This window comes from Thalassophryne amazonica, chromosome 8 (genome assembly GCF_902500255.1).
Source record: "Thalassophryne amazonica chromosome 8, fThaAma1.1, whole genome shotgun sequence".
Classification (NCBI taxonomy): domain Eukaryota; kingdom Metazoa; phylum Chordata; class Actinopteri; order Batrachoidiformes; family Batrachoididae; genus Thalassophryne; species Thalassophryne amazonica.
Window position 1 is genome coordinate 32,556,574 of NC_047110.1, and position 21,467 is coordinate 32,578,040.

Consider the following 21,467-nt stretch of genomic DNA (forward strand, 5'->3'; position numbering starts at 1 on the left):
CCTGATCTATGCATTTATCTCTTCTAGATTGGACTACTGCAATGTTCTATTTTCTGGTTTACCGCAGTCCAGCATTAGGGCTCTCCAATTGGTACAAAATGATGCTGCCAGACGTTTGATATGAAGCAGAAAGTTCTGCTCCTAACCTATAAAATTGTTCATGGACTGGCACCTCCCTACCTAGCTGACTTAATCAAACCCTACGTACCATCCCGGGCTTTGCGTTTTCAGGCTACAGGACTACTTTGTGTCCCTAGGGTGAATAAAAAGTCTGCGGGTCATAGAGCTTTCTCTTATGGTGCCCCTGTTCTGTGGAATGATCTCCCCACATCAATAAAACAATCAGATTCTGTGGAGACTTTGAAGTCCAGGCTTAAGAGGTGCTTATTTTCCCTTTTTCATGGCTAGCATACTGGTATAGTATGGTACTATGCTTCCAACTGTTTTAAATTCATTTTATTAGGAAACAGAGTGTGCCGCAGCCTCAACTTTATCTAAATTCTGGGTCTTTTAGTGTAGCTTAGGGCTCGTGGCCGGCGATCACCTTAGCATTTCTTCTGTTTTTCTTGTGCTTAATGCTGACAAATTACGCTGTATTTGTTGTCTTTCCAATGCCTGATTCCATTTTTTTCTCTCTGTTTGAGGTGCAGCTCCATCCAGAGGTGGGAGTGATGGCCCAAGCAGAGGGTCACCACTTTGAGTCTGGTCTGCTTGAGGTTTCTTCCTCAAATCATCAGATGAAGTTTTTCCTTACCACTGTCGCCTGTGCTTACTCTGGGGGTTGGTAAGGTTAGATCTTACTTGTGTGAAGCGCGTTGAGGCAACTTTGTTGTTATTTGGTGCTATATAAATGAAAATAAATTGAAAATTGAAAAATCGTAATCAAACATGCCCCAATCACTCTCATGTTTGAAAGTCAGGTGCAGACTGTCCCTCACTATCGCCTGACAAAGTTTGATTAGGATTGTGGATTTTGTGGACATTTGAATGTAATATTGAAAAGCCCATTTGGTGTACATTTTCATTATATCTCAATCAAAAGTGCCTCATTCACTCTTATTTGTGGCAATGAGGTGTAAACTGGGACTCTCAATGAACAGACGAGTTTGATCCGCATCTGATCCATAATGGGGATTTAGCGGATATTTGATTTTAGTATTGAAAAGCCCTTTTGATCTATATTTTGTATTATATTTTTGCTTATGAAAAGCCACTTCTAACAGCACTTTCACCTTGAAAATATTTTTCAAGGTAAAAATTTGTGGAATTGGAAACTAGTGTTGTGTTCTAGTTTTCTTTTGCCTAAACTCTGTTCAAATTGATGGTATTACACCCCCCCCCCCCCCTTCCATCTTCGTGTTTTGGCTGCTCCAGTCACCACAACTGATCATCTGTCTCCATCTCACCCTGTCCTCTGTATCTTCCTCTGTCACACCAACCACCTGCATGTCCTCCCTCAGCACTTCCATAAACGTTCACTTTGGCCTCCCTCTTCTCCTCCTGCCTGATGCTTCCATCCTCAGCATCCTTCCCCCTATATACCCTGGGTCCTTCTCTGCTCATGTCCAAACCATCTCAGTCTCACATTTTTGTCTCCAAATTGTCCTGCCTGGGCTGTCCCTCTGATATGTTCATTCCTAATCCTTCCCATGCAAGTTGTTCCTAAAGAAAATCACAGCATCTTCAGCTGTGCCTCCTGTGTTTTTGTTCGTGACACCATCTGTCTTCTTCACCTTGCTACCACACTTTCCATTGCTTTGTATACTTGACCCCAAGTATTTAAACACATCTACCTTTACCATTTCATCACACACATGTACTCCGTCTTGCTCCAATTGAATTTCATTCCCCTTCTCTCCAGAGCAGGGGAATGAAAGGGAGGGCTCAGAGTTAATCCTTGATGTAATCCCACCTCCACATTGAATTCATCTGTCATTTTCACTGAGTATCTCACCACTGTCTCACTGTACATATCATGCACCACCCTCACATACTTCCCTGCCATTTCAGACTTTCTCATACAATACCACAACTCTTCTCTGACCACTTAGCACCCCATCATAATCTTTGTCTAAATTTGCAAACACAATGCAACTCCTTTTGGCCTTCTCTGTAAATCCCCATCAGCACTCTCAGAGCAAACACTGAGTTTGTATTGCTCTTTTTTGACTTGAAGCCATATTGCTCCCATAACTTGTTCCTATAACTTCACACTGTGGCTCATCAGTGTTATACTTCTGTAGTTACTGCAGCTCTGCACATCATCCTTGTTCTTAATAATTGGAACCAGTACACTTTTTCTCCAGGTATCCCCTCAGTTTCTGAGATTTTATTCAACCATGTGGTGAAAAACTCCACTGCCATCTCTCTTAAACATTTCCATGCATCCACTGGAATGTCATCTGGATCTACTGCCTTTTCACCTTTCATCCTCTTCATAGCTGTCCTTCACCCTTGCTAATCCCTTGCACTTCTCTCTCTCTCTCTCTCACTCATTTTCTTCATTCATCAGCTCCTCAAAATACTCCCTCCACCTTCTCAACACACATTCCTTGCTTGTCAGCACATTTCTGTCTGCATCCTTTATCACCCGAAGCTGCTGCACATCCTTTCCAGCTTGGTCTCTCTGTCTGACCAATCTGTACAAATTCTTTACACCTTAGTGTTCAACTTCATGTACAGCTCACTATATGCCCTTCCCTTACCCTTGCCACATCTTGTTTCACATTATGCCTCATCTCCTTATACTCATGTCTACTTTCATCATCTCTCCAAATATCTTAATTGTTTATCACCAACCTCTTTCTCCTTACACTTTCCTGAAAATCTTCATTACACCACATCTCATGGTTTGTCTTACTTGTGCAGCTGTTTCCTTCAAATGTGTGCAGCAGTTCTCCAGTCTCCATCCAGTGCCTGTCTCACTTCCTCTCTGAATTTTACATGACAGTCTTTCTTCTTCTTCTGCTTCCAACATTTGATCCTTGGTTCAGCTCTTAGTCTGTTTCTCTTCTTCACCTCCAGTGTCATTCTACAGTCCACCATCTGATGCTGTTTAGCTACGCTTTCCCCTGCTACCACCTTAGAGTCTCCCATTTTTGTTTCAGTCTTCAGTTTCTGTACCACCTCATCTGTCACATCATCTCTCTCCTTCATCTCATAACCTACCTGTGTGACATATGCACTGATGACATTAATCACCATCCCTTCAATTTCCAACTTCACACTCATCACCCTGTCAGACACTTGCTTAAACACCAACACACTCTTAATACACTCTTCTGTTGGAGTAACTCCATCATTTATCTTCCCATCCACACTATGATAGAATAACTTGAAACCACCTCTGTTGCTCCTGGCCTTACTTCCCTTCCACGTAGTCTCTTGTACACCGAGTATGTCTATCTTACTCCTCTGTCATATCAGCCAGCTTGCTTCCTTTACCAGTCATACTGCCAGTATTCAACGTCATGAATCTTGCTTCCAAAATTCTAACTTTCATCCTCTCTTCTTCTTTCCTCACAGCCATCCAGTTTCCACAGGCATGCTGTTGGGCAACAGCACTGATGGTGGCCGTTGTTAACCTGGGCCTTGACCTCTCCATTATGGAACTTTTATTTGTGTTCTGCGTGTTGGTTTGGCAAAATTTATGCTTAATGCCTTTCCTGCTGCAACCCTACTCCTTAATCTGGGCTTGGGACAGTATTCCAAATGCACTGGCTTGTGTACCAAATGTGGCTCAGATTTGACAAAATTTCCAGTGTACGCCCTTCCTGCTTCTTCCCTCCTCCTTTACCTGGGTTTGTGCCTGGCACTCAGAATGCACTGGCTGTACACACCATGTGGCCACATTTTCCACTCACTTCCAAACATAAATGAAGTTTATTTAATCTTAGCAATAAATCTGCATTATTTTTGGCCAAGACCACATATGGCTTAATGGGCTGTACCACTTGGTTTTGTCAGGATCACCACCCTGTGTGTGATGTGACCCCACAGTGCCTTCACACACCACAGCACCATCAGATGTTTATTCACTGAGATCATCTCAGTTCATGCCAGACACATTGCACCAGCTGTATTTTTCTCATTATTCTGTTTACTTTGGTCTGCTGAAAAAAAAAAAAAAAAAAAAAATCAATTTTTTTGGCATCAAACAACTCAGGCCAGCCAGCAAACTATAGCCAAACCGAAAAATGGGAGAAAGATATTGCACCATTCAAACATAGTAATGGAGAATAGTCCCACCAAAACCAACCCCCCATCCTTTACTGGGTTTGTTTATTTTTACATTTTTTTGTATTCTTCTGCCTTAAACTTTTTGTCAATTTTCCAAACTTACTTGCTTACTTGATCATCTGAGAAGCAACATATTAGACACTGAGTCATGCAAACTGTTTGTGATTCCCTGATGCCACGCCATGTGGTTCTGTGTGGTCTTGACCTTTGATCACTTATGACCAGAATTTAACCATTTTATCCTTGAATGACACACAACCCTTCCACCATGTTTAAATCCACCTTATTAAATGGTTATGACCTTGAGCTTCACTTTTTAAGACTACCCAATATCAAAGGACATGCGACCAATAAAAAGGTGTTATATGACATCATAGTAGTGTTTGGTTGTATTAGTCTTTAACACATTCCTCAAAATATCCTTGACTTGCGACCTTAGCATTTGTCAAATTCACATCACTTTGTCCTCATCTAGCCCGCTAACATTCCATCATGTTGGCCCGAATTGGCTCACGTTTTGGTTTACACATGGAGGGGGTGGACAGACACATATAGGACTGAAAACAATACCCTCCCCACCCCCATGTGAGTCATATCTAAAACAGAAAAACTCATACTTTCATCACACACAGATAAATTCATGAACACAGTGGTTTTTGCATGGATGTTTTATTTTTTCATAATGTTGGGAACAAACTCAAAGGCACGACTTTATCTTTGAACTAAAAATCTCAGTTTGTTTTGCTGTTATTTTAAAAGCACATGATGGAACATGAACTGATGAAAGGGAAGTGAGAAAGAATAAATAATGACAAATGACCCCTGGCAATGAAACATCAGCAAAAAAAAAAAAAAAAGAACATAAGGAAGTGGAGCTGCACATGCACGCGTATACACTCTGCAGTTATAATGACACCATTTCTACAATAGCTACATATATATCAACGAAAATTTGTCTAACAACAACCAACAATATATATATTTAAAGATGTTCAATTAGCTCCTGTTTGTATTTGAAACAGAATATTTACACAGTGAACAAGTAAAATGAAGTTTTTTTTTTTAAGATTTTAGCTATTCCTAGAAATATAATGTCAATAGAAATTTTTAAAAAAGCCTCGGTAAACACTTTTCCTGAGCTCAGTGCTGTCTATGAAGATCACAAACAATATTTTTGTCCTCAAAAACTACAAATATAGAAGATCTATAAGAAAAAAAAGAATGCATATTCAGCATACGAGTAAAGAAATTATTACAATGACATGTACAGCAAAAGCTCCTCAAAATGTTTACTTTTTGACCTTTTTTCATTTAGTAGATATAAATATGTAACTTATTTAACATCTAAGAAGCTGATCGACACTGATCAAACTCCACCATCACACCAGTTAAAAAAATAAAAATAAATCAATATGTTAAAATGTGAGACAGCATGTTTTAACATTATACTGATTTATTTTATCATGTTTTATTGTGACAACTTGCATGTTTTTATGTGATACTGATCATTTTTTAATTGCTGTGGCAGCACTATGCTTCCGTATAAACTGACACTTACACATATATAACACATTATTCTGATTTCATCATACAAAGCACGTCTAATGGTTAAAGCTTCTACACTGTGACTGTCTTGGTGTTCAGCTTCCATACAGAACACATGTGAAACCTCATCAAATCTTTGTCTCCTCCCAACGGTGACCAAAACCACCGCAGCATTTTATTCAGAAGTCCCTCCTCGGCACCAACTTTATCTTCAGGAAATCTTAAATGTGCAATCGGAAACTGAAAAGAACCTAGTTTGAGATGACCTCATCCCTGCCTGTCAGCCCCACAAAAAAGCCAACACTGGCAAATAAGGGCGTGCGGTCGACACACTGTGCTGGTTTGTGGTCAGTGCTGAGCCAGTCCAGGCAAACTTTATAAGCACTTTGGAAGTAAGCAGGAATAAAAGCACAGAACAGATCGTGACGTTACTCCAAGCTAAATTCTTTCAACAACTTCTACTGTGTAAAGGACTTGTTTTCACCCTCTATCTATTACACAAACCTGAACCCGCTAAAATGTTAGCGTGCCATGACATTAAACTGAATTTAGTCCTGAGAGAAAAATAAGAGGCCTTCAAAAAAAAAAAAAACACAAAGAGAGACTTTGTCAACTTCTCCGTAGTACACCATGTATTTACCCCAGCACTGACTGGATATAGAAAGTCTGACACATCTTTGGGCTTTTACAAATTAAAATATCAAAGCCGACACAATGGGTTGCATAAGTAACAGCGCCCTAAAAATCATCACTTTTACTGTCAGTTTTCTTTGGACAGTCAGAGGATGGATACATGAACATTTTCAAGTCACTGAATATGTCTTGTAGTTCATTTAAATCAATCAAAATACAAACACTATGGTTCTGTATGATAAATCTGCCTAGAGTAGGCAGTTACCAAAAACTGGATGACTATGTAAGGAGACGAGTGATGGAAGCCACCAAGACACCCATGACAACTTTGAAGGAGTTATAGGCTTCAATGGTTGTGACTGGAGAGAGTTTATACTGTTTATTGCATCACCAGTCACAGCATCATGGTGGCATAGCACAGAGATGGACAAGTAAACACATTTTATCTAGGCTCAAGACTCCCATGTGCCTTCTGGCAAACTATAGCTGACCTTTCAAGTCTTCTTTTTCAGATAATCCTTCTCTGCTCAACTCCACTATGATGTTGTGCAACTGGTGATGCAAAATACCAACACTGTACTCTTCATACTTTCAGCAAACATAGGTCATAGGTGTCTTGGTGGCTTCTCTCCCAAATCTCCTTCTTGCATATTAGCCCAGTTTTTCAGAACTGCATTTCCCTGGCAGATTTACCACACAGTAACACACTGTTTGTATTTTTTAATTATTGATGTAAATTAAATCCAAGACATATTCAACGATTTGGACATGTTCATGTACCCACCCTCTGGCTTGTTTCAAGAAAAAAATGAGTATAAAAGTGATGATTTCCTTGTGTTATACTGAAGGGTGCGGGTATTTATCCAACACCCCATTTTGGTTTTGATATTTCTTTAAATTTATATCATAGGATAGAGTTTTGTTTTCGGTTTTGGGTTTAAAAGGAGACAATGAAAAAAATGAATACAGAGAAGCCTGAATTTTATGTTTTTTAAATTTCTTTGGTAAATTGCACAAAGAAATGGATATGTGTAAAAGGCCACAGGTGTGCAGACTTTCCATATCCACTGCATGTACAATCTATGAGAAACCTATCCATGTGAGTAATACTGGTATATGATATCATAGAGAATAGAATGACAGAGCACAGCTGGAATAATAATTTGCAAACATAAAGCATGTTTATGTCTTCGTTTGTGCCCTTTGACAAAGAGAAATGATAAAACTAAAATAAATAAACATGGCTGGAGCCTCCTAAGGTAAGAAACCACCTCTTTCTTTGCCAATGGGTATTCAGTGTTTCATTGCCTGAGAATTTGTCCACAGTTGTGTTGACAAAAGTAAATTGCCAAAGACATCAAAACTGAGTTTTTACTTAACCTGCTGTGGCAGGAAGTCTTCAGCAAAAGGAATGAATTGAGGAGGCTGAGCTCCAAAAAAACAGGAAGGGATCCACCTCTCTCTGCGTCCTTTCTCAAAGTGTCTCAGACCCAGTACTGGTTCTTTTTCACAGCCGGATTTGTTGTCCGACAGTGCTGCAACAACTCTGGGTCTGTGTCTTTGTTATCCATGGTGGACATGGGGATGTTATTACTTGGATCGGTTTTCCGAAAGGTTTCTGTGCTGGCCACTTCTCCGTTTTTGGGCTTGGATGCTGCTGTCTGGACATCATGCTTGCCTGTCTTGTTTTTACGGATCCAGTAGTAAGCCATGATGGCTGCTAAGATTAAGACTAAGAGGATCACCAGGATGGGGATGAGAATAGACCAGAAGTTGCTACGCTTGGAAGCCACAGGTTTTCTGTGAGAGTCAGTACCGGAGGAGGCAGTCGTGGCAGCGTCTCCATGGGGCCAGTCCATATTGCTTCTCCAGTGGGGGCTAACTGAAGGTATGGGAGGGGAGTCTGAGGGAACTCTGAGCAGTGTGGCAGGGTAGACCCCAGAGGCATTATAAAGGCCGGTCTGGAAGGAAAATACACATTCAGCAGGAGGAACCCCATGGGCTTTCAGCAGGAAGTGGGCCTCATCAGGAGTGACACCAACTTGTGACGTGGAAGAGTCATTCAGGATTTCTAGTGCTACATGACCTTCATCTAAGTCCCTCTGGCTGAATGTGTCCACCAACTGACCCGCACCCACACCGCCAGCTCTCACAAAACGAGCCCCTCGTGGCTGCTGGATTACCGTGAAAGTGGGGGATGTCCTGGTCTTGTTTGCCAAGGGAGTTGCGTCAAGAAGTTTCCTGTCCAATTTGACAAGAGCACCTCGTGGTAAGAGAGGATCCTCCGCGATGTTAGCCAGAGGCTGAACTGTGATGTTGAGGACAGAGGAGACATTAGCAGCACGACTACGGGCTGTAAACTCAACACTGTCTCGTGGTGAAGTGGATTTAAGAAAGCGGACACTGACTCGGCCTTCTTTGATCTGTTTCTGGGTGAATGCGGACGTGGGCTGTCTGTCTACCATGACAGCTGCATACTTAGGAACATTTGTTATCTTGTAAAGGACATCTTCCTCAACAGGCCCACCTGTTGTGGCCTTCAACATATCTTCTGTCACCAGGCTCTCATCATCCCCTTGTTTGACCTTAATCTCAAGGGCTTTTTCAAGAAAGAGGGTTCGCGCAAGAATGCCTATGTGGAGTGTGTGTGGCTCCGTTTGGTGTGACCCATCAGACACAATGAATTCCACAAAGCCATCAGCTAAAGTGCCATCACTGGAAAAGCCCACCCGCCCAACATTAACCATTTCTTGTGTGAATTCTGTGATGGGCTCCATTGTGATGACGTCAACAAGTCGTCCATTCTCAGGGGCTTTGATTACTTTGAAGCGCACCTCATCAGGTGGACTGTCCTCGTCATGTGTGTTAAGATGCTTCTGGGTCAAGACGGTCATAGAACCTTGGAGAACCTCCAATAGCATGTCTATATTGACTACCTCAGGTGGATTAGCGCCCCGCCTCTTGATGGAAATATTAAAGCTCTCCTCCAAGACCACAGACTGGGCATGTGAAGCCAAATCATGATCCTTAGCCTTTAGTCGGGCCTGAAAAGCAAAACTGTCAAAGGAAGCCCAAGAGTCATCATGGAGATATTCGACTTTTCCCTGAGACACGTCTTCCTGCATGAAATGTGGTGCATCACGGGGCAGGTTGTGACCTCCCAGGGTGATTCGCCCATGGTCAGGAAAACGCTTTATCTCGTACATCACATCGACGCCACCTTGCTCAGATTCTGGAAGACTAGCCAACAGATTGGAGGCATCAAGAATGGAACTGTCAATGGGCTTGCTTTGACCTTGCACAATTTCCAAACCTGTAAGGAAACACAAATAAATAAATCAACAACAAACAAATAAATGATGCAGTACAATATATTTACATAATGCACACTAGTAATATCAGATGGTTGCACAACTTTTGTTGCAGAAGCATGTCTTTTGCATTCTGACACTATGTGTGTAAATAAAAACAACCACTAATATTTCCTATAACTATATTATAATAATAATAGAATATAATATTGCCAACCTATAACTATATTTAAAGTAAGCATTATCTCTGATAGACGGCATTTACCATTTTTGACATTATCTTGCTTGGCATGCTGTCGCAAATTCTGGATAAGGCTAAAAATATGACTTGTGTCTTTGATCTATTACCAACTAAATTATTTCAGAAACTGTGGTCTTCACTTGGACCACATTAGTTTCTGTTTCATCATTAAGACTGCAAATTCTCCCAATTAAAAAATCAAAGAGAAAATCAAGGGAGTTAAAAAGGGTAAATATTTTTGTGCCAGGGACCAAAACTCTCATATGGTTTTGGTTCTTTGTTGCATTTGAAGTCTGTAAAACATATTTTACACTTGTAAGAAAATCTTTGTGTGTTGTATGACTTTAATAAACTGCACTGAGATTTACAGCATCCTGACTCCAGCTTCAGAGTTACAACTTCCCACAAACATGTGATATGTCTGTTCAATTAGACATCTGTTTCAGCTGTTGATTATTGATTTTCAGTTAGACAGATATAGATAGATAGATATATACTTTAATGTCCCTGTGGGAAAATTTGTCTTGGACTTCTCAGAAATTATGACCCATACAGAGATACAGAACAAGACACAGACAGATAATAACAGTAAATAAAAAGTAAAAAAAATATATAAATAAATAAGTAAAAAACATACCAAAAAAAAAAAAAAAAAAAAAAAAAGCTGGGACAGTGGCAACAAAGTTGATGAATGTTCAAAGAACACCTGTTTGGAACATTCCACAGGCGACCAGGTTAACTGGAAACAGGTGAGTGTCATGACTGGGTATAAAAGGAGCATCCCCAAAAGGCTCAGCCGTTCACAAGCAAAGATGATGCGGGGATCACCACTTTGTAAACAACTGCATGAAAAAATAGTCCAACAATTTAAGAACAATGTTTCTCAACATTCAATTGCAAGGAATTTAGGGATTCCATCATCTACAGTCCATAATATAATCAGAAGATTCAGAGAATCTGGAGAACTTTCTGCACGTAAGCGGCAAGGCCGAAAACCAACATTGAATGCCTGTGACCTTCGATCCCTCAGCCGGCACTGCATTAAAAACTGACATCATTGTGTAAAGGATCTTACTCAGGGCTCACGAACACTTCAGAAAACCATTGTCACTTAACACAGTTAGTCGCTACATCTACAAGTGGAAGATAAAACTCTACCATGCAAAGTGAAAGCCATACATCAACAACATCCAGAAATGCCGCTGCCTTCTGTGAGCCCGAGCTCATTTGAGATGGACAGACACAAAGTGGAAAAGTGTGCTGTGGTCTGATGAGTCCACATTTCAAATTGTTTTTGACCATGGAGACCCTGGACTGTTGAACAACTGAAGTTGTACATCAAGCAAGAATGGGAAAAAATTCCACCTACAAAGCTTCAAAAATTAGTGTCCTCACTTTCCAAATAGACATGGGCTGATAACTGGTTTCACAGTATACCGTGGTATGAAAAAGCCACGGTATCAAAACCACTAAAATTTTCTGTTATACCGTCCCTACGCTATGAACGGGTCATGAGAATTCTTGACAGGCAGAGCGGAGGCGGCCGCTGCCGCCCCTCCCCCGGCACGCACCTCTGTCTCTGTTTACAAACAGGTAGCTAACATTAGCTAGCTCTGCATCATGGCTGAAGGAGGCGAAGCCTGCATTGAACTTTTCCCTCCGTCTAAAAGGACCAAGTCAGCTTTTTCGTTTTATTTTCTGCAGAATAGCCCTTCATGCCAAAAACAGTGGCAACAAAGCACCGTAGCTATGGCCTGTGTTGGACACGGAGTGATTCAAGATACTCGCAAAGGATTACATGTGTGACCGTAGGACCTTTGTGGCTGGGACGGTGGTGGGATCGAACCTGGACGGCTCGCACTAAAGACCATTCCTCTACCAGGTCAGCCAAAGGGGAATTCCGCGTTAGCCAAGCTAGCGGGGACGTCCTTTCAATCAGGACCCGGGACCTTCATCCCGCTACATATCTCCCCACCATTTATGACTTCGTCCCGAAGTCACAGGTGCATTTAAGCATATTCTGTGACTACCCACATCCTGTTCGTGACGCCAAATTGTGACCGTAGGACCTTTGTGGCCGGGACGGTGGTGGGATCGAACCCGGACGGCTCGCACTAAAGACCATTCCTCTACCAGGTCAGCCAAAGGGGAATTAGCCAAGCTAGCGGGAACGTCCTTTAAATCAGGACCCGGGACCTTCATCCCGCTACACATGGAAGGAGTAAACTTTATCCCATCCTTGAAACCCCTGAGACTCGAGTTGTGCTTGTGGTCAACCAAATTACTCCCACAAACATGTCAAGATGGACAAATACATCTATTCCAAGCACTTTGTTGGTGAAGCCAGGCCAATATTGAGCATCCGGAGTTCCGGACTTTATCCCAGCCATGTTTCTCCCTAAGTAAGTCATGTTTCCCACGGGGCAGATGCTACATGTCTAAAAGAGAGACTATCATTTTGGTATTTTCTCTAATGTTATCAGTGGTATAGTGCTTATAGCGGTAGACATCGTGTCAATTAGTGTGCGTTAATCACATGCGCTTCATATGCAAATAGCCATAATGTTGTTAAAACACATTTTAAACTTATACATACAGTAGTGTTCAGAATAATAGTAGTGCTATGTGACTAAAAACATTAATCCAGCTTTGAGTATATTTCTTATTGTTACATGGGAAACAAGGTACCAGTACATTCAGTAGATTCTCACAAATCCAACAAGACCAAGCATTCATGATATGCACACTCTTAAGGCTATGAAATTGGCCTATTAGTAAAAAAAAGTAGAAAAGGGGGTGTTCACAATAATAGTAGTGTGGCATTCAGTCAGTGAGTTCATCAGTTTTGTGGAACAAACAGGTGTGAATCAGGTGTCCCCTATTGTAAGGATGAAGCCAGCACCTGTTGAACATGCTTTTCTCTTTGAAAGCCTGAGGAAAATGGGACGTTCAAGACATTGTTCAGAAGAACAGTGTAGTTTGATTAAAAAGTTGATTGAAAAGGGGAAAACTTATACGCAGGTGCAAAAAATTATAGGCTGTTCATCTACAATGATCTCCAACACTTTAAAATGGTCAAAAAACAGAGAGGCGTGGAAGAAAATGGAAAACAACCATCAAAATGGATAGAAGAATAACCAGAATGGCAAAGGCTCACCCATTTATCAGCTCCAGGATGATCAAAGACAGTCTAGAGTTACCTGTAAGTACTGTGACAGTTAGAAGACACCTGTGTGAAGCTAATTTATTTGCAAGAATCCCCTGCAAAGTCCCACTGTTAAATAAAAGACATGTGCAGAAGAGGTTACAATTTGCCAAAGAACACATCAACTGGCCTAAAGAGAAATGGAGGAATATTTTGTGGACTGATGAGAGTAAAATTGTTCTTTTTGGGTCCAAAGGCCGCAGACAGTTTGTGAGACGACCTCCAAACTCTGAATTCAAGCCACAGTTCACAGTGAAGACAGTGAAGCATGGTGGTGCAAGCATCATGATATGGGCATGTTTCTCCTACTATGGTGTTGGGCCTATATGTCGCAAACCAGGTATCATGGATCAGTTTGGATATGTCAAAATACTTGAAGAGGTCATGTTGCCTTATGCTGAAGAGGACATGCCCTTGAAATGGGTGTTTCAACAAGACAATGACCCCAAGCACACTAGTAAACAAGCAAAATGTTGGTTCTGCCCAATCCCTGGACCTAAATCCAATTGAAAACTTGTGGGGTGACATCAAAAAAGCTGTTTCTGAAGCAAAACCAAGAAATGTGAATGAATTGTGGAATGTTGTTAAAGAATCTTGGAGTGGAATAACAGCTGAAAGGTGCCACAAGTTGGTTGACTCCATGCCTCGCAGATGTGAAGAAATCATGAAAAACTGTGGTTATACAACTAAATACTAGTTTAGTGATTCACAGGATTGCTAAAAAAGCAGTTTGAACATAACAGTTTTGAGTTTGTAGCGTCAACAGCAGATGCTACTATTATTGTGAACACCCCCTTTTCTACTTTTTTTTTACTAATAGCCCAATTTCATAGCCTTAAGAGTGTGCATATCATGAATGCTTGGTCTTGTTGGATTTGTGAGAATCTACTGAATCTACTGGTACCTTGTTTCCCATGTAACAATAAGAAATATACTCAAAACCTGGATTAATTTTTTAGTCACATAGCACTACTATTATTCTGAACACTACTGTAATACTGTGAAACCGTGAAACTGCTGTATTTTTGTCCACGGTTATCATACCGTCCAAATCTCATACCGGCCCATGCCTATTCCTAAATGCTTATTGAGTGTTGTTAGAAGGAAAGGTGATGTAACACAGTGGTAAACATATCACTGTCCCAGCTTTTTTGAAACCTGTTGCAAGCATCCATTTCAAAATGAGCAAATATTTGCATATAAACAATAAAGTTTATTAGTTTGAACATTAAATATCTTGTCTTTGTGGTGTATTCAATTGAATATAGGTTGAAGAGGATTTGAAAATCATTGTATTCTGTTTTAATTTACATTTTACACAATGTCCCAACTTCATTGGAATTGGGGTTGAAATTTGGCAACGTTTCAAAGGGGTCAGATTTGTCAGTAAAGTCAATCTAATGTACAATGGTTCATTTCAGGTCAGCTTGGTGTATAAATCTCATCGCTCCAGGCAGTGAGAGCCGTTAGAAGCACGTTAGAGACAAAACAAAACCAGCTGATTTCAACAGACAATCAATGCAGCCCGAGCTTGTTTTGATCGGGCAGCCATTCGCAGAGGTACGAATTCTCGCCTTCGGATTGGCCACTTCGCCAGAAGTGACGTGCCTCTGTGGCAACCCATACATCTTTCTCATATATTATGTAAAAGATGGTGAGAAATAAACACTTCTACAACTAAAAATGCTATTTTTGGAACCTGATAACACCCCTGGAGTCATTTACAAGACATTTCATGGATGTTAGCTTGCACGCTAACTTTTGCTAACTCAACGCTAACTTCCTATGTAGTTAAATTTGTCTCATTAATAACTGCAAATGCACAGAGGGTGATCTACAAATGTTCCTTGATGATTTGATTTGAACATGTACAATAGGATCTTAATAATTAATGAAACAACTGCAAATTTTAATGAACACAATGCTCATATGGCCGAGAGTGTTTTAGCATTGTGTTATGTCTTACCTTTGTTCTTCCAAAGCTGAGAGATGTTGCTGTGAGCGGCGTAGTATGAGATGGTGATGGGGAGGATGTGACGGATGTCTGCTGCTGGCTGTGATGACACAATGAGCTCTGTGGAGTCTCTCACCACCCAGAAAGGCTCCTCAGGTATTTGGTGCTCATAGAAGATCACTCCTGACTCCAGCTGCGTGGACATAAAACAAACAAACTGTTTATGGTAAAAATCTGGTTGGTTTTACTTAGTTACTGTTGTGCATGTGCTCATGGTCCCTATCTTTGTCCTGATGTTGGGTCCGGTCTTCTGCCTGGTTCTGTGTGTACATGCATGTATTTATTGTCTTCTGTCTGCTCTCCTTTTGTATTCTTTGTGTGTTTCTCCCGTCAGTCTTTCGTGTGGTTCCTCCTGGCAGTTTGTCCATTGTTTGTGCCTGTGGTCAGTCTGTTCTTCATTTTTCTGAGTTCTCATTATGTTCCTCATGTCTCGTGTTCACCATGTCCTTGTGTTTTCTTGCTCATCAGTTTTCATTGTGTGTTTCCGTAGGTTTACCTTGTGTTCTGTTCAGTGTTGACTTCCACGTTAATTTTTGTACTTGTGTTCCTAGATTTAGTTTTTGGTTATGGGTTGGCAATGTGATCTTAGACTATAAGCATCAGTGTTGCCAGATTGGAAATATGCAACTATCGTACCAAAACCTCAAAATTATCGTATTTTGGGAGAAATTATAGTACACAAACAAAACGCATACAACGTACCTATTTTAGTGTTTTTTTTTATTTCCAATGGTGACGGGGGTGGGCTAAGCTACATATGTGCGCATGTGCAGCCAAAACAGTCTACATTACAGGTCAGTTGTCTCGGGCCCAGGGAGGGAGTGGCAGGGCCGAGAATTGGGAACTCATTACTTTGTATGGAGAGGGGGTGGGCTTTCAAATGACTTTGTCCCGGGCCTGCCAAAGCTAGCAGCAGCAGCCCTATGTGTGGTGTGTCTTTGATGCCGCCCGAGTACAACGCCTGCGAAATGATTCTTGGGTGTCAGAGAGAGATGCGTGTTTAGGCAACCAACTGAAATTATCGTACATTTTGGATTTTTTCCCATTATTGATCGTACATAGTATAGAGGGCAAAACTATCGTACAAATACGATAATTATCGTACATCTGGCAACACTGATAAGCATGCACTACTGGCTACAAAGCAGACCTATTACTCTGATTTAATCAACAAAAACAAGCATAATTCAAACTTCCTGTTCATGAACACTTATTCATGGACAACCACATGTGAGTCGCTCTCCTTTTACAACCCAAGATTTTTAGATTACTTTGAGAAGAACATAGAAGACATTAGGTTAAATATATCCCAGCATGCCTTAACCCAGCCACTGCACCCTGCTATTGTGGTGGGTGCCATCACTGATGTATTACCTAGATTTACAGAATTTTTGACTATCTCACTAGGCATGTTGATGAAATTTGTAACATCTACTAAAAGCACAACCTGCTTATTTGATCCTATTCTAACAAAACTGTTTAAGGACCTGTGGCGCACTCTTGGGCCGACTGTGCTGGAAATGATTAATCTCTCATTAACTTCTGGATCTGTTCCTAAATTTTTCAAATCTGCAGTGATTAAACCATTACATAAGAAACCTAATCTTGACCCTAGAGTATTGAAAAATTATAGGCCAATATCAAATCTATCATTTTGTTCAAAAATTTTGGAAAAAGTGGTTTCACGGCAGCTCAAGGACCACCTTACTGCAGTCTGCTTTTAGAAAATATCATTCCACGCAGAGACAACTCTCACTAAAGTGGTGAATTATCTGCTTGCAATGGATATAGACACCACTACGGTTCTGGTGCTGTTAGATCTTAGTGCTGCATTTGATACAGTGGATCATTGTATTCTATTTGATAGGTTGGAGAATCATTTTGGGATTACTGGGAGTGCCCTTGCATGGTTGATATCATACCTAACCAGTTGTTCTCACGGTGTTTTGTGACCTTTCATGTCAGCCTTGGTGACATGAAATTTGGGGTTCCATAGGGGTCCGTCTTAGGCCTGCTTTTCTCCCTTTATATAACACTCCTTGGGCACACATTGCAGCATTTTGGGATTACCTATCATTGTTATGCTGATGACACTCAGTTATACATGCCGATAACTGCTGGTAATCTCACATACATAAAATCCATAGAGGATTGCATTGCATCAGTGTAAAGCTGGATATGGTCATTTTGCATCACTTCAGACTTCAGACTTCAGACAGCTTTATTGATCCCAAAAAAGGGCAATTACGTTCACTACTCTTAGCTTCATAGTGGAGTAGAGCAGAGAATGATTTTCTTTCACCAAAACAGATCAAATCCAGGCTTGCATCTCAGATGTACCTACTGGCAATTTGTACCTAAACTTTCAGGTCTTCTTTTTAAGAAAATCCTCATCTATACCACTTCATCATGAAGATGGATAAGTGGTGATACAAAATGCAAAGCTTGCACTGTGCATAATTTCTCCAATCACAGCCACGTAAGCCTTCTGGGTTGTCTGGGTGTCTTGGTGGCTTTCCTCACTCTTCTATTTCTTGCACAGTCACTCAGTTTTTGAGAACTGTCTACTCCATGCAGATTTACCATAGAGTGCCATATTGTTTGTATTTCTTTGTAATTGATGTAAATAAAGTCCAAAACATATTCAGTGGCAGCTTTACCATCAGAGAGCCTCGTCCACAACTACCACAAAAGACTCCAAGCTGTCACTGATGTTAAAGGGGGCAATACACAGTATTAAGAACAGGGGTATGTAAACTTTTGATCAGGTTCATTTGGGTAGTTTCTGTTGTCATTATGATTTGAAAAGAGTAAACACTGTTGTTTGCCAATAAATGGCTTCACCCAACCACTAACCATGAGTAAAAAAAGTTTTTGTGTTATTGTTCATATTCTCTGAAATATGGTGGAAAAAATCTGCCAGGGTATGTAAACTTTTGAGCACAACTGTATTTAGGACATTTAAAGTGATAAATTCATAATTTATTATTAAACATTATTCATATTAAAATTTCTCTTGTGGAAAAAATACTATCAATCATAATAGATAAAAAAATAAGTATTAATAAATATAGTATAATCATTACAAGAAATCATAAGAAATATACTTTAATATGCAGTTTAATTTATGATAGAAATGCATTTAATAATCTGTTTTCAAACCTTAGACTGCTACCGCAAGAGACAGATTCAATTTGTTTTGCATGATTTCCAGTACTTTGTATTGTTAGTTTTCTATTTTTGTATATAAGTTTTTCAAAAGTTGTAAAGACTGCAATGAAAAGTTTTACTCTTTTTTTTTTTTGCACTATATATTCTACTCACAAATATTTTGAATTGTTCTTTATGAAAACTCACATCACAGTCATTTATCTTTAAATCTGCCAGTGTCAAAAACTAATTGACAAAAATTAAAAATACCTTTTTCCTTTATAACATTATAATCTGATTTTACACCCAAAGTGTAATTTTAAGCATATCCAATGCTGCCCCCTGCTGGTGAAAAGGGAGAAGCTGTTGATGGGTCAGACTTTGAAGACATCAATTATTCCGAGGGTTCCTATCGCATGAGTATGAAAGAGTTTTGAAGTTTATAGAAGTCAGGTGAGGTATTTCCGAAATGAAATGAGCCGATGCGTCTGTTGCACACCCTCCTGTTCAAAGCTGGATTAGATTTGATTTAAGCCGGCGTTGTGTTTTTATCTGTCTTCTTGGTGGTATTTTTAGCAGACCTTAATCATCAGTGACAGCTCAGAAACATAAACCTGCTGCTCATAGTAATCTCAACCTGAAAGTCAAGGGGATTTAAGCGATAACAAAAAAGAAAGAAGAAAGATAGAAAAAGCTTAATAGTTGAACTTACAGCACCAGTTACCTTAATGCAACTGCAGATTGTTAAAGAAGAAATCCCATCAAAAAGGATTTAATCCTTTTGTTCTACAATATGGGACAGCTTCGTGGTTAGCCCTGTTACCTCACAGCATGAAGGTCCCAGGTTCGTTTCCAACCTGGTCCTTTCTGTGTGGAGTTTGCATATTTTCCCATGTTTGCGTGGGGTTCCTGTGGGTGGTTTGACTTCCTGTCACTTCCAAAGTCTTGCTGGTTAGGTGAATTACAAAGTTGAAGTTGACCGTAGGTGTGAATGACGTCTTGTAAATCCCTTCAGAGGTAATATACTCACAGAAATATTTAACCCTAACTTTTAAGATTTATGTAATTTTATTACATGACAAATTCCCGTTTACTTTTTAAAGATAATTTTAATACAAACCTACCAAATAAACCTTACATGATGCATATTCATTACTGTAATAAATCCTATTTATTTGAAATGCATAATCCTTAGCTTTATGTATTTAGTATTAATAAAATATAATTACTCTAAATCAATAATAATGACATAATTATGATAATAATTGATAAATATAATAAATTGATAAATATCGATACATATGATAAATAATAGATTGATAAATATGATAATAATAATCAGAATTATGTTACCTATACAAGATAAATGGCATAGGTAACATAATTATGCAATTCAAACAATATACTTTATGTATTTTAAATAAATACTGTCATTATTATTGATTTAGAGTAATTATATTTTATTAATACTAAATACATAAAGCTGAGGATTATGCCTTTCAAATAAATAGGATTTATTACAGTAATGAATATGCATCATGTAAGGTTTATTTGGTAGGTTTGTATTAAAATTATCTAAAAAAGTAAATGGGAATTTGTCATGTAATAAAATTATATAAATCTTGAAAGTTAGGGTTAAATATTTCTGTGAGTGTATGTGTATGTTGCGGACATGAACGAGCAAAGCTCTTCAGCATCTCACCATGTCATTTCTGGTTTGTGGCTTCGTCTACCATTGGTTTGTAGCTTTTTACGGCTTTTTACAACAGTGTTGTCCGGTTTGTTCTTCTCCACTGGGTAGATTTTTGTGACAGTTACGGATTGTTTTGTGCCATTTCCGGTTTGTGCCTTTGTCTACTATAATAATATGTATATGTCGCGGACATGAATGAGTGAAGCTCTTCAGCATCTCACCATGTCATTTCCGGTTTGTGGCTTTTTACAGCTTTTTACGACAATATTGTCCGGTTTGTGGCTTTTTCCCCACTAGGCAGATTTTTTTTGTGCCATTTCCAGATTGTTTTGTGCCATTTCTGGTTTGTGCCTGTGTTTTGTGCCATTTCCAGGTATGCATTCGGCTACCATAAGAGCGAGCTTTGCGCCACTGCATGGCACTTTGCTCGTATTATCTGACTAGAGAAACCGCATTTTAAAAATTTGATGTCACGCTGCCTTCACTTGGATTGGCAGACGCTGTGTTGAGTTGTTCAGTGTTTGTGTAAAATAGACTTTGGACCCCCTTGCATATCGCATAGTGACAGGCTCACAGAGCCATTTATAGACACATGCACACCTACGGTCATTTTAAAGTTTCCAGTTCACCTAACATGCATGTCTTTTGGATGTGGAAGGAACCCGATGGGAACCCACACAAACACGGGGAGTACATGCAAACTCTATACAGAAAGGACCCAGTGGGAAGTGATCCCAGAACCTTCTCGCTATGATTCAACAGTGCCAACCACTAAGCCACAGTGCCGCTCACATTCAGCTTGATGCAGGAGAAAAATAAAAATAAAATCAGTAGAAGTGCAAAAGTATGCAAAAAATGTTCACTGCTCATTTTATATTCCATCCACAGCCATAAATGACCACTCTGTGGAAAACTTGCAGCTCTACTGACAGTTGCTGTTTTCATTCGCCCACTCTCAACTTGTGCTCTGAATTCCGTTAAAGTGACGTGATTCTCAGGAATCAACATTTCAGTCAGTCTTGTGACACTTGGGATGGTGTGATCAGAAACTGGAACACATACTCACCACACCGAGCACAAGAGCCTGATGGGAAATACCATTCACTAGGTTTTTGTTTTTGAAACAAAAATCAATACTATTAAAAAAAAGTGATCATCATTAACAAAATGGGTAAAAACTCGTTTGTCATTTTATGAATTTTGTGACACAACTGGAAATCAATAGGTTTCATGCAATAACATGTTCATAATAACAGTGAAAATGTCTTAATAAAATGAAATGCAAAACACTGATCACTCACTTCAACCAGAGGTGGTCAAAGAGAAAATCTCCATCCCAAAGAAAGTCAAATGAATATGTGCCATAAGAGTTTTTGTACTAGTATATGAGTTCTCCTTATTGTTTTTGCAGTAGTATTGTTGTGTGGGCCGCCAGA

General features: G+C 39.8%; 1 protein-coding gene across 1 annotated transcript in view; it reads right to left on the reverse strand.

Moving 5' to 3' along the window:
* Positions 1-4,892: 4,892 nt before the first annotated feature.
* Positions 4,893-21,467, reverse strand: part of cspg4 (chondroitin sulfate proteoglycan 4) — a 254,553-nt gene continuing 237,978 nt past the window's right edge. The window contains exons 10-11 of the mRNA XM_034175982.1: positions 15,141-15,321; positions 4,893-9,730 (exon numbers count right to left, since the gene is read on the reverse strand). Coding sequence (XP_034031873.1) covers positions 7,902-9,730; positions 15,141-15,321 — 2,010 coding nt within the window. The 3' untranslated portion in view covers positions 4,893-7,901. The remainder of the gene's footprint in view (positions 9,731-15,140; positions 15,322-21,467) is intronic.